The sequence below is a fragment of the Esox lucius genome, chromosome 1 (assembly GCF_011004845.1).
Source record: "Esox lucius isolate fEsoLuc1 chromosome 1, fEsoLuc1.pri, whole genome shotgun sequence".
In the NCBI taxonomy this organism is placed as follows: domain Eukaryota; kingdom Metazoa; phylum Chordata; class Actinopteri; order Esociformes; family Esocidae; genus Esox; species Esox lucius.
In genome coordinates this window covers 7514769-7528241 of record NC_047569.1, presented here as the reverse complement: position 1 = coordinate 7528241, position 13473 = coordinate 7514769, and the positions used below count along the sequence as shown (strand labels likewise).

General features: G+C 42.0%; 1 protein-coding gene across 1 annotated transcript in view; it reads right to left on the bottom strand.

Annotated features, from left to right (window-relative positions):
- The window catches only part of lekr1 (leucine, glutamate and lysine rich 1), a 114500-nt gene that overhangs the window by 85723 nt on the left and 15304 nt on the right, over positions 1–13473 (bottom strand). The window contains exon 3 of the mRNA XM_013131369.4: positions 6736–7265. Coding sequence (XP_012986823.3) covers positions 6736–7265 — 530 coding nt within the window. The remainder of the gene's footprint in view (positions 1–6735; positions 7266–13473) is intronic.

Below are 13473 nucleotides of genomic sequence, written 5' to 3'. Positions count from 1 at the left end.
ATCAATAATAGGAGCGTCTCATCTGAAAAACAGTCAAAATCCCACTGTGCAGTCAGTCATTCAGAACGGCAAGCGGCACCATCTTCTCCTCCTCAGTCGCTCCCTCGCGCCTCCTAATCTCTCCCATTACAAGTGTGAGTCAGGCGCTGCTAAATTGCAGCTGAAGTGCGGCGCCAAGTGCTGTTAAATTGCTGGATAAGTGATGAAGAGCCAGTGAAGGTTGGTGTGGGTGTGAACCGGTGTGTGAGCGCGAGAAGAGAGCAGGCCACAGTTGAGAAGATCATCCTGTCAGTAAACAGTGACCCATAGAGATTATGCAAATTATTTTCTTTTTTCTTCTTTTCTTTAAATCTTCAGCATAATGGATGCTGTCTTAATTGGTTCACAAGGTTCAGCCCCCTGAAGAAGAAAACAAAAATGGTGACCCCTAACAGATCGTAGCAGGTCATAGCAAGCCTGATTAGGTTGCCTAGTTGACCTTTGCCCCAACAATGACGCTTTGTGAACTCAGTGTGTCCTTCACACCAGCCAAACCCCCCCCCCCCCCCCCCCCACCCCCACCCCCAGCTCTAAAGATAGCCTTTGGAATCTTCTTGATGATGGATTAGGCTAACCCCTGAAGCCAGTAACTAGGGACATGTAGGCTTCAAGCTATTAACTCTATAGCACGGTATAGGTCTAGACACACACACACACACACACAGAGGGAAGAAAGAGAGGAGTGATAAAGAGATAGAAAGAGAGAAAACTGAAACTGAAAAGAGAGAAGGATAGTGGGAGAAATAGAGAGAGCTCCCAGGAGTCTGCCCATAGCCCCCCCAGGCCAGGAACTGTCAATCAATACAGGAGGATGAGGGGGAGATCATGTGATGTGGTCTGGGTGAAGTGAGTGGTTTAGACCTCCCCCACAGAGTGAATCAAAGTGTTTACAATTAGCCATGGTTTGTGTGAGTGTGTGTCCTTTGTTTAACAGTCAACAACTGTTCATGCTGCACTGATATAAGACGTCTGATGGAACAATGGTGTGGTCTGAGAAATGAACTAAATAAAATGAAAATGAACAACTGAATTATTCTAATAGGTCTGTTGAGCTCCGCCCCGAAACATAGCCCATAAGGACACTGTGGTTCAGTTTGGTCGGCTCGTTTTCACACACAAAGTATGTTTAGATTGTGGTTGTTTAGCAGACACAGCTGACGGGCAGACAAAAAACAACATAACAGTTATAGCCTGTAAAAAAATAAAAAAGCTTATTTTTGTACCTCAAACAGTTTGTTTAAATAGCATTTGCAAAGCCTGAGATATTACATAACGATATTGACTTAAGAGTTTGTCACTGTAGCAACATAGCATTGTTGCCCGTCTGTGTGTGTGTGAAAAATGCCCTCTCACACAGCTGTAGTATGCGTGAGGAGCCCACCCTCATCCCCCGCTCTCCACATCCACTTCCTGGAGTGACTGCTGTGAGAACCCATTGCGTGCCTCCTCACACGCGCCCTCACACACCACATGTGCATCACACGCAGGAGCCACATACACACACAGTAACCCGGGTTTCACAGGAGTCTCAGGAGTCTGCAGACTCACACCCACTGTATGGAAAATGCTAATAAACCCACCAGTGTCACCAGCGTTTGACAATAGACACACAGCGCTGTTACTCGCTGTGGCACGTTTTCCCAGAAGCAGCCTAGTGGGTACCAAGATGTAAGGAAGTGAGAAACCAGCAGAGCGAATACAGTTATATGCAATCTGAATTCTGCTGCTTTTGCTCCCACAGTGCCATGATCGCGCAGAGTTAACGCACACTCACGAACCAGCGTGCTTAAGGGCACACACCCGCAAAGCAGAAGTAAGAAATCGCACTTTTTCATCACTAAATTGACCACACAGCAGATGCATGGCACTTCTCTGTCTTATTTTATCTGTCTCTCGGTGTATGGTTCTGAAACTATAAAATAAAATGAGAAAACATTTTTTCAGGAAAAGCATCATCATTCTGATCGGTTATGTTTTCGTAATTCCAATTTGCTTATATAATTTCCGACACAATTCCAGAACAATGTTTACCCACTTTGAACTGCTATTTGAGGCCCCCAGTCTTGTCGGTATGTTACACCAACTATCCATAAGGAATGGGATATCAAAGTCAATATTTTTTGTACTAATTATTAATGTTAACAATGATATTCAAGACCCTCCATAAGTAATGGAATGAAGACTAAGGAGCTGTCTATGAAAGAAAAGCAAGCGATTTAGATGCTAAAAGAAAAGATTAACTCAATTAGAACCACAGCATAACATACAGTGGATATAAAAAGTCTGCACACCCCTGTTAAAATGCCAGGTTCTTGTAATGTAAAAGAACAAGACAAAGATAAATCATGTCAGAACATTTTCCACCTTTAATGTGACCTATAATGTGAACAATTCAATTGAAAAACAAACTGAAATCTCTGAGGGGGAAAATATTTAAAATAAATAACTTACAATAACTTGGTTGCATAAGTGTGCACACCCTTAAACTAATATGTTGACCAATTGAAATCCTGCATTATAATATGAGCTTATGTATATACCCACATAATTTCTGGTGAGTAAACGTCAGAGCGTGCGATGCGAGCAGGCTAAACAAACATTGTACAACGACAGCACCCATGCCACCACCTCCCCCACCATCAGCCAGTGACCCAAACACCACCACCTCCCCCACCATCAGCCAGTGACCCAAACACCACCAGCTCCACCACCATCAGCCAGTGACCCAAACACCACCAGCTCCACCACCATCAGCCAGTGACCCAAACACCACCAGCTCCACCACCATCAGCCAGTGACCCAAACACCTCCCCCACCATCAGCCAGTGACCTAAACACCACCTCCCCCACCATCAGCCAGTGACCCAAACACCTCCCCCACCATCAGCCAGTGACCTAAACACCACCTCCCCCACCATCAGCCAGTGACCCAACCACCTCCCTCACCATCAGCCAGTGACCCAAACACCTCCCCCACCATCAGCCAGTGACCCAAACACCACCAGCTCCCCCACCATCAGCCAGTGACCCAACCACCTCCCCCACCATCAGTCAGTGACCCAAACACTACCTCCAGCATCACCACCCTCACCCCCTGGATTGCCTATCACTTATCCTTCTTATATAAATATACCAGCACATTCATTCAAATAGATATTCATTGCTGCTATTCTTGTTAGATTTTTTTGTACCGTATTTATTTACATTGTATTTATGTTGTATGTTAATGATATATTGATTGTAAATGTGGCTGTTGCTTTATCACCTGTATTTACCCTTGGGGATTAATAAAGTGTTTTTCTATTCTCTACTCTATACAGCTGAACAATCCATGGCAATCCTTGTCCGACACAAATCCAGGACAATGTTTACCCATTTTGAACTGCTATTTGAGGCCTCAGTCTTGTCGGTATGCTACACCAACTATCCATAAGTAATGGGATATTAAAATGTATATTTTTTGCTCACATATTTAATGTTCTAATTATTAATGTTAGCAATGATATTCAGGACCCTCCATGAGTAATGGGATATTAAAGTCAAAATGGCTATTTTTTGCTGTACACTTGACGGTTGATTAGACTATTTAGATTATTTTATACATCCAAATCTTTTCTCCATTTCAAATTCCACATGAGATTTGAAAACAATTAATTTTTACTCTTTTTTCAGGGAAGTGGTGTGGGTGGTAAAATATGGGCCTATCAAAATCTGTATTTCCACCAGTAACGCTAACTAAACCAAGTAGCTAATTAGTTCTATAACAGCCTGTTGCTCTGAGGCTTCCCGTACTGCGAGTGATAAATTTGAATGAAAGATGAATATTAACCAAAAGTACAGAATGTCATGTTCATTTCCACACTGACAGCACTGACAGTTCTATCCCCAATTTTATGTGACCATAAATGTTGGGAGCAGAGGTATTTGGCTCACAAGTGTTTTTAATTTATTAGGTGTTCTCTGTAGCATTGATTGTTCACACACAAAGGAGCTGTGAATGTGTAGTCTCAGTTCCTTCCTTTGCTTTCGCCTTTAGAGTCTGCATTTGGTGTCAGTAGGCATAATTCAACATGACGACTATGAAAGAGAAACAAGAGATTTTGACACTAAAATCTGATTTAGATGTCACAATGACTCCCTACTCTATTTACTGCTTGTTTATAAATTTGAACAGAAACTTTTTAGAATCATAAGGAAATTACCTAGCTATTTTGACTGTTGTCATCTGCCTTGCCTTGTTTAGGTGGAAATAATTGTGCGTCTCAGTGAGGTTGATTGAAAAGTGGGAGAGTGACACTTTTTGAACAGAAGCCAGTGCCCCTTACTGTTGACAAATAAAAATCCTGCGTTTTAGGATGAGCTTATGTATACACCCACATCATTTCTGGTGAATAAACGTGAAACACCTTTATTGCTGCAGATCTATTATGGGCATTTTCTGAAATAACAATTGAACAATTCTACATAAAGCCCCTTTCTTTACCCATTTCTTCTTTAGAAAGTTTTGTAAATCCGGGCCACTAATGTCCATGTCTCTCTGTTTCTCTTTCTGCTTGAACAGTATAAGGCTATTTCAAATGCTCACCCTGTCTGATTCTATTGCTCAACCTCCTCCACTCACATCTCTCTTTCTCACTGTCTCCATCTCCATTCACCACTCATTCTCTATCTGAGTCAGATTCAGTAGTTCACCTCCAGGTCGGCTGGTGTCTTAGTCAAACCGAAACTCTTCGTGTGGGCAAAAGAGTAGGCCTACCACAGCTCTAAACTCAACTGAAAATGGAGCATTCTTTTCAACTGCGGCTCACACAAAGAAATGTACAGCACAGCTGTGTACTGTCACGTGTGCTACTGAAGGAGTATTATGAAATGTATTGCAGTGCAAAGAGAGCAGGGCTTAAAAGTAAGCCACTTTGGTGTGGCACGGTGTCCAGGCAAAATAAATAGCCGGGGTAGACCGTCCAGGTAAAACATGTGAAAATATGAAAAGAGCTTCAGGAACAATGTTATAATTTAACATTAGTGTGAGGAGCCATGGTCATGTGGATGATGTACCCCAACACTGTATATACCCAGAGAGTATACCCTTATACATGTGTTGTGGTTCCACGAGAACGCTAGCATTTCGGCTTGGTGGGAGATAGTGTCCCGAGACGCGCACATTCAGCAGTAAAAGCATCAATTCAGGCCACAGCGATGTGGTCCTAATGTCGTTGAATGTCATCAAACATTTTTGTAACAGATATCTCTTTCCAACTGCAGGTGCATAGTGCCCTGTTTGGAAGAAAAAAACAAGCCAGGGTAAAATCTAAGGAACAGCGAGCCTCTCTAGCCTCAGCTAAGGTCTGCGTTCATGACTAGATAATAAGAAAGGGACTGGGCAAATTCCCATGGAATTCATGGGAGAAACATTAGTGCTCGTCTCAGTTTACAGAAGAGTCAAAACATGGGTTCCGTTATGTCTGGCGTAAAGCAAACACGGCACTTTACAATAAGAACATCATTCCAACAAACATGGTGGTGGTAGTGTGATGGTGTGGGGATGCTTTGCCTCATGGCCTGGAATACTTGACATCATTGAAGTAACCATGAATTTTGCTCTCTACCCGAAAAGGACAAAAATAGACCTAGGCCCAAGGGGAGAAAAGTCCAACAAATTATTAGAGATTATACTGTGCTGATCTAATCTATGTAATTCTGTGATTACACTACAAATGTCTAGATGAGAAATATATCTACTTTCACCCTTATATGCAAGTTAAATGGACTAAAATGCCCTTCCTACCATTTACCATGCACTCACATTTACTTCACTCTGATCATGAGTGTCAAGGTCTGATTACAGTCATTTGTCACTGTAGATGACAAAGGCCTGGGCTTTGATTTACAGACTACAGCTACAATGCACTCATGTCCATGAAAGATGCTCTTCCACCCGGTATCTATAACAGAAGTGAAAGGCGTTGCTGAGAAGATGTTCTACAGAGGTATCCAGTAAATCCGGAATTACACAGAGAAGTGGGCTTGTATCTCGCACAACCGACTACACATACACAAACACACATATGTAAGGGCGTGCGTGGGTTAGACAGAGCGTTGTGAGTCAGAGGTAATTGAAGGCATGAAACCTAGAATTAGAAATCCTTTCACAATGAAGATCGAAAACACAAGAAAACACATTCAAATACACTCTCACACAATAGCCTTGAGACTCGGGCGAGAGATCAGGAAAATGCACATGCACAAATATAAACAGACGTGTCTGCACAACAAAACAAATATTATGTTCATGCGAGAACAGACAATAGAGGATTGTGTAAACCAACGCACACTAAGCATAAGGAAAACAGTTTGTTGCGAATACTGGCATAACACGCATGTTTTTTGTTTTTAGAAGGACTAATCTATTCTCCTTTCTTCGTGCCTTCCAGTCTCTGGAGTGAAATGTGTAATGTAATGTAGCAGGTGTAAAAGAAACGCCTGAGCAGGGCTTTAACAAACCGGAAGCATCTGTTCATTAGGCTTCACCTCCACTTCCTCTATTTTTTCTGAAAACCGGAAGCTTCCGGTTTCTGCAAGCTGCAGTGAGGCTGTAGATACGGAAGAGAATCTGGGATGGGCTGCCAAGAGTGTTGGGCTGCCAGAAATACTGCAAATCTTGTTCTTTCACTCTCTCACTCTCTTTTGGTCTCTCACCTCTCTTCCAGATGACGTAGGTGTTCCCTCTGTTCCGCCAGACGAGCATTGGCCTGTTGCAGTTCGTTATTTAGGATCCTCACTCCTTCCTCGCTCCTCTTTTCATACCCTTCTTTCAGTAATCTACAACTCTCCTCGCACCTCTTTTCCAGCTGTTCTCTCAAGTCTCTCTCTCTCTCCTCGCTCCTTCTTTCCAGCTCCTGTCTCTGGTTCTTTACTTTCTCTGTTGCACTTCTTTCCAGCTCTTCTCTCAGGAATCTCTCTCTCTCTTCAGTTGTCGTTTTCAGCTCTTCTTTCAGGGCTCGCTGTTTCTCTTGAGCAACTCTCTGGAGCTCCTTTCTCAGGGCCATCTCCCACTCCTGTCTTCCCCGTTCAAGCAGCTCTCTTTGGACTTTCTCTCTCTGTGCGCTCCCTCTCTGGTTCTGGAGATCTCTCTCCACCTGGGCTAGTCTTTCCTGGAGGAGCTGGAACTCGTGGAGGATGAGGTAACTCACTCCGCAGTACTGACACACAGTCTCCGACCTGTCCATCTGGAAACAATAGACAAAAAAATTAATTAGTCAATTGATCAAATAGTCAAACTACAAATGTAATTAAAACCGCTACTAACTCTGACCAATCTTGGCCCAATTATGACATGTTCACCTACATGTTTTCTTCTGTAGTAGCTTGACTTTTTTATAGTGTTCTGAAATTAATATCTACCTTAATAGCTAAACTTTTGTCACCACAACCACCAAATATTTTCATAGTTTCTACTGCTCTTAGATACATTACCATGATTGATAAATCTGAACAGAACCATGGAAACAAAGTGTATTTGTTTTGACGCTTTAAAAAAAGTATGATAGGGTATCTTGGATACCCCTCTCTTTAAACCCAAGTCTTTAAATAGCTTCTTAATCTCAACTGTAGAGAGGATATACTAAAGCAGAGACAGGCTACTAGATTCAGCCACAGGCTGTTATTTGTCAAATCAGATCATTGGGGGTTTGGAACATAATTATAATAATTTGCACACTGCAATTAAAACCACAACTAAGCCCTTAAGAGATTTTACTTAAAAATAATACTATTTGTAAATTTTTACAGTGGTCAGATATGTCTTTCTGTTTATTGAAGGGGGAAAATTTGGGAACAGATTCTCTAAATAAATCAAATATCCCTACTCACACCACAACAATTTGATTGAGATTAACTGATATTTACAAGACGTGGCTATTTTTGGAAAATTCAAGTTAGCTAACTAGTTAGTAATCCAGCAACCGTAGCTAGTTTTTGGCAGAACGCAAACAACATTGTATGCTGCACTGTTTAGCAGCATACCTAACCCTACTTCCTTTTGTTTAACATGAGGTTGGACATGCTGGCTCACATAGCCTTGATGGTTAGCTACTTTTCATGACTATCAAACTCAATAAATGCAGTCCAGGCAAAATAAATAGCCGGGGTAGACCGTCCAGGTAAAACATGTGAAAATGTGAAAAGAGCTTCAGGAACAATGTTATAATTTAACATTAGTGTGAGGAGCCATGGTCATGTGGATGATGTACCCCAACATTGTATAACCCAGAAAGTATACCCTTATACATGTGTTGTGGTTCCACGAGAACGCTAGCATTTCGGCTTGGTGGGAGATAGTGTCCAGAGAAGCGCACATTCAGCAGTAAACGCATCAATTCAGGCCACAGCGATGTGGTCCTAATGTCATTGAATTTCATCAAACATTTTTGTAACAGATATCTCTTTCCAAATGCAGGTGCATAGTGCCCTGTTTGGAAGAAAAAAACAAGCCAGGGTAAAATCTAAGGAACAGCGAGCCAAAAGGTTCACAGTTGGTTCACATTGCCTTGATGGTTAGCTACTTTTCATGACTATCAAACTCAATAAATGCAGTCCATTAGTCTAAAAAATACCAAAGCTTCAGAATGCAAATAACAGAATGAATGTTGATTATGGTACAAACCCGATTCCAAAAAAGTTGGGACACTGTAAAATTGTGAATTAAAAACAGAATGCAATGATGTGGAACTTTCAAATTTAAATGTTTTATTCAGAATACAACATAGATGACATATCAAATGTTTAAATTGAGAAAATGTATCACTTTAAGGGAAAAATAAGTCGATTTTAAATTTCATGGCATCAACACATCTCAAAAAAGTTGGGACAAGGCCATGTGTGCAATTGAGCTGTACGCTGCTGGCAATACTCGGCCCTCTTTCAGGGGGGTTGCGGTTGGTGGGTGTCCCTTTGGTTGATGCCTGGGAATGTGGCTGGATTGATTTCCTGCCTGTTGGGCCCTGTCCGGGGCCTCCCCGGGTAGGGCCACCGTGTTGCCAGACCCCCCCGTCTCAGTTCCAAGGTGTTACGCTGCTATATTATTGTGCTGGGGGATATGAGGAATGCACTTTCTAACTTTTCTCAGTCTCCTCCAGTTTAAAATTTTAGGAGAAGATGAGGTCCTGGTCCACACCTGCGGAGTACCTGGTTTGGGGGGCCCGTTGCTTTCCCTGTCCTTGTCCACCTGGTCATACTTCTGACCTAGTCTAGAATCAAATAGACTCTGGATTTAGCCCACCTGCTTTTATTATTTATTCCAATTGGACTCTTAATATCTCACCCGGCACAGCCAGAAGAGGACTAGTCACCCCTCTGAGCCTGGGTCCTCTCTAGGTTTCTTCCAAAAATTCGGCCTACTTAAGGAGTTTTTCCTAGCCACTGAAATCCAACACTACTGTTGTTTGCTCCTTGGGGTTTAAGGCCGGGTGTCTCTGTAAAACACTTTGTGACAACTGCTGTTGTAAAAAGGGCTTTATAAATAAATTTGATTGAATGATTGATTGATGTTTACCACTGTGCGGCATCCCCTCTTCTTTTATTAAAAGATTGCAAACGTCTGGGGACTGAGGAGACAAGTTGCTCAAGTTTATGAATAGGAATGTTGTCCCATTCTTGTCTAATACAGGCTTCTAGTTGCTCAACTGTCTTAGGTCTTCTTTGTCGCATCTTCCTCTTTATGATGTGCCAATGTTTTCTATGGGTGAAAGATCTGGACTGCAGGCTGGCCATTTCAGTACCCTGATCCTTCTTCTATGCAGCCATGACATTGTAATTGATGCAGTATGTGGTCTGGCATTGTCATGTTGGAGAATGCAAGGTCTTCCGTGAAAGAGACGACGTCTGGATGGGAGCATATGTTGTTCTAGAACTTGGATATAACTGTCAGCATTGATGGTGCCTTTCCAGATGTGTAGGCTGCCCATGCCAAATGCACTCGTGCAACCCCATACCATCAGAGATGCAGGCTTCTGAACTGAGCGCTGATAACAACTTGGGTTGTCCTTGTCCTCTTTAGTCCGGATGACATGGCGTCCCAGTTTTCCAAAATGAACTTCAAATTTTGATTTGTCTGGCCACAGAACACTTTGCCACTTTGCCACAGTCCATTTAAAATGATCCTTGACCCAGAGAAAATGCCTGCGCTTCTGGATCCTGTTTAGATACGGCTTCTTTTTTGACCTATAGAGTTTTAGCCGGCAAAGGCGAATGGCACGGTGGATTGTGTTCACCGACAATGTTTTCTGGAAGTATTCCTGAGCCCATGTTGTGATTTCCATTACAGTATCATTCCTGTATGTGATGCAGTGCCATCTGAGGGCCCGAAGATCACGGGCATCCAGTATGGTTTTCCTGCCTTGACCCTTACGCACAGAGATTGTTCCAGATTCTCTGAATCTTAGGATGATATTATGCACTGTAGATGATGATAACTTCAAAGTCTTTGCAATTGTTCTCTGAGAAACTTCTTTCTGATATTGCTCCACAATTTTTCGCCGCAGCATTGGGGGAATTGGTGATCCTCTGCCCATCTTGACTTCTGAGAGACACTGCCACTCTGAGAGGCTCTTTTTATACCCAATCATGTTGCCAATTGACATAAGTTGCAAATTGGTCCTCCAGCTGTTCCTTATCTGTACATTTAACATTTTATTGCTACCTGTCCCAACTTTTTTGCAATGTGTAGCTCTCATGCCAAAATGAGCCAATATTTGGCATGACATTACAAAATGTCTCACTTTCAACATTCGATATGTTATCTATATTATATTGTGAATTAAATATAAGTTTATGAGATTTGTAAATTATTCCATTCCTTCTTTACTCACAATTTGTACAGTGTCCCAACTTTTTTGGAATCGGGTTTGTATGTTGTGTACATTGAATTTGAGATAACTTGGTCCCTGGCTTGCACTAGCAACGGAAATGCAACCATCCTGAAAACAATGACCAGATACTGCAGTCATACGTAATGTAACTTGGATTGATTAAGTCATCAATCCCCATGACTACAGCCTTTCTATTGAAATCAAAATCAAGTTCATGAAAAATAAAAATTGCACCACCATAAATTGGGCCCTTGGTCAAATCCATGAGAATGACTTGAATCCTGGCCTTCCAGTCTCAAGGCAGTTGCTTTATAGTCACACCATTCAGGGGCCCCTTTTACTTTAAGAGTGCTATGACACTTTCAAAAAATAGTTATTGGGTGATTTGTAATAGTATTTCGATCTTATGGAAGTGGAAATGCATCAGGTATTAGAGAAATGACAGTATTTGAAATATTCTGTATGTAAAACAACATAATCGCATGTAGCCTAAACCTGACATACAGTAAGTTAAAACAAGTAGCTAAAATGCAGCGACATAGAACTAAACTTTGTTATTTACAGTCTGGCTATCTTGAGACAAACCATACATGTCAGTGAGCTAAGTTTCCATTAAATTGCTTCTACTGAAAGTCACCAGTCAATCTCACATGCTCTCACTCAGTCACACCCAACTTAGAACAAGAAGGCTTGATAAAGGGGGAAAGAGAGAGAAACAACGAGGAAAAGACAGAGGGAAAGGAAAGGTGAGAGAGAAAGCAGAGTTCTGACATGTTTTAATGAGAAAGGGCAACATGTGAAGCACACACAACATTCCAAACATAACCAATTTTGTTTAATACCCTAAACTATTTGCATATTGTTACAACAATGCACATGGCTCATAATATGAAACAGGAAATACCTTTACCCTTTGTAAACGTTTGTGTCTAAAGTTTTCACTTCACCTTGAAATTGAAATAAAAGGGAGAACTAGAGAGTGAGAGAGAGGGAGATGGAGGGAGTGGGGCAACAAGAGAGCTCAGAGATGTGATGTGAGAATAGGACTGCATTGTGTGTATACCAGAGTTTCCTGCTCTCTGTTTGGTCATTGACAAAAGACTGATTTGTGAGCTCACCTATTACTGTCCCTCTAGCGAAATGTGTTTTTAAGAGCTCAGAAACTGCCCCAGCTGCTATTTCTGAGGGCCTTTTGGTTGTTATTGTTGTTCACGCTTCTCACAGCTTAAGAGGATCCGGCTGGATCAGATAATAAACTAAACCCAGAGGTTTCCCGTTCACTGACAGATGATGTTCTAGTGACATTCTGACATTCCATTTGTCTTTTAGGCAGAGGTTTGTAAACAAGGCAACGTGATGCCCAGCAATGCGGAGGGCTGGCTTGGTGACAGTGAATGGGCGGTTTGTTCTCTACTGGGTCGATGCCCTGTACCCTCAGAGTGATTCAGGAGAGAGAGACATATAAAGCCCCTATTTTAGAGCATGCCTCCAAATATATACATAACGTTCTCCTGCCCCAGTCAATCTGTCTTCATCCACGTCTGAATGTCATGTAGGAATGATAGGGACCTATCTACCTACATGAAAACCAGGGATTAGGAATTTGGGTTAGGTTTAAGGCTTTGGATTTGGGTTAGGCTTAAGGCTTTGGATGTTGGGTTAGGCTTAAGGCTTTGGATGTTGGGTTAGGCTTAAGGCTTTGGATTTGGGTTAGGCTTAAGGCTTTGGATTTGGGTTAGGTTTAAGGCTTTGGATTTGGGTTAGGCTTAAGGCTTTGGATTTGGGTTAGGCTTAAGGCTTTGGATTTGGGTTAGGCTTAAGGCTTTGGATTTGGGTTAGTCTTAAGGCTTTGGATTTGGGTTAGGTTTATAGTTATTAGTGATTATGGCCTTGCGGCAACAACCCCACAGCAGGTGTTTTGGAGATTCCAAGATCAATGATGATGATGCATATCAAGCCAAGAAACTCAATTCTAATCTCTCGGTTCGCTCAAACAGTATGTTTCCCATTCAAGCCCGCACAGTAGCATAGGGCTAGGTCCTTGGAAAATCCCTTTGGGCCAGAGGCAGAGGGCTGGGTCCTGCCAGCATGTGGTGATAATGGTGTGTGAGGCGAGTGCTCCCTTGGTTAAGAACAGCTGTTCTTATGGAGTGCCATTACTGTTATGAATGAATTTTGTGAATGTGTTGGTTTGCATGAATTGAAAACAAGGTAATCAAATATACATTTAAAAAAATAACAACTGAGCTTACATGCACCCAATCAGATATAGCAGCCCTGTCTGATGTCTATGACCCAGTCTGTCCAGCAAATAACCACAAGGATAATTAAAAGGTAAATTTAAGGAAAAAAGTGCTATTTTCTGCCTAGGGCTTAGGTTTAGGGTTACGGTCAGAGTCAGGTTCAAGGTTAAGCTACGGGTTTTGGTAAAATGGAATTCCTAATATCAAACAAGTTTGAAGTCTGAACAGAGATAGTTCAACCTAAAATCTGTGTGTGTTTTTGTGTCTTCATGTATAAGAGAAAGAGAGAGTGTGTGTTAATGTGTGCGTGCATAATCGCATGAGTG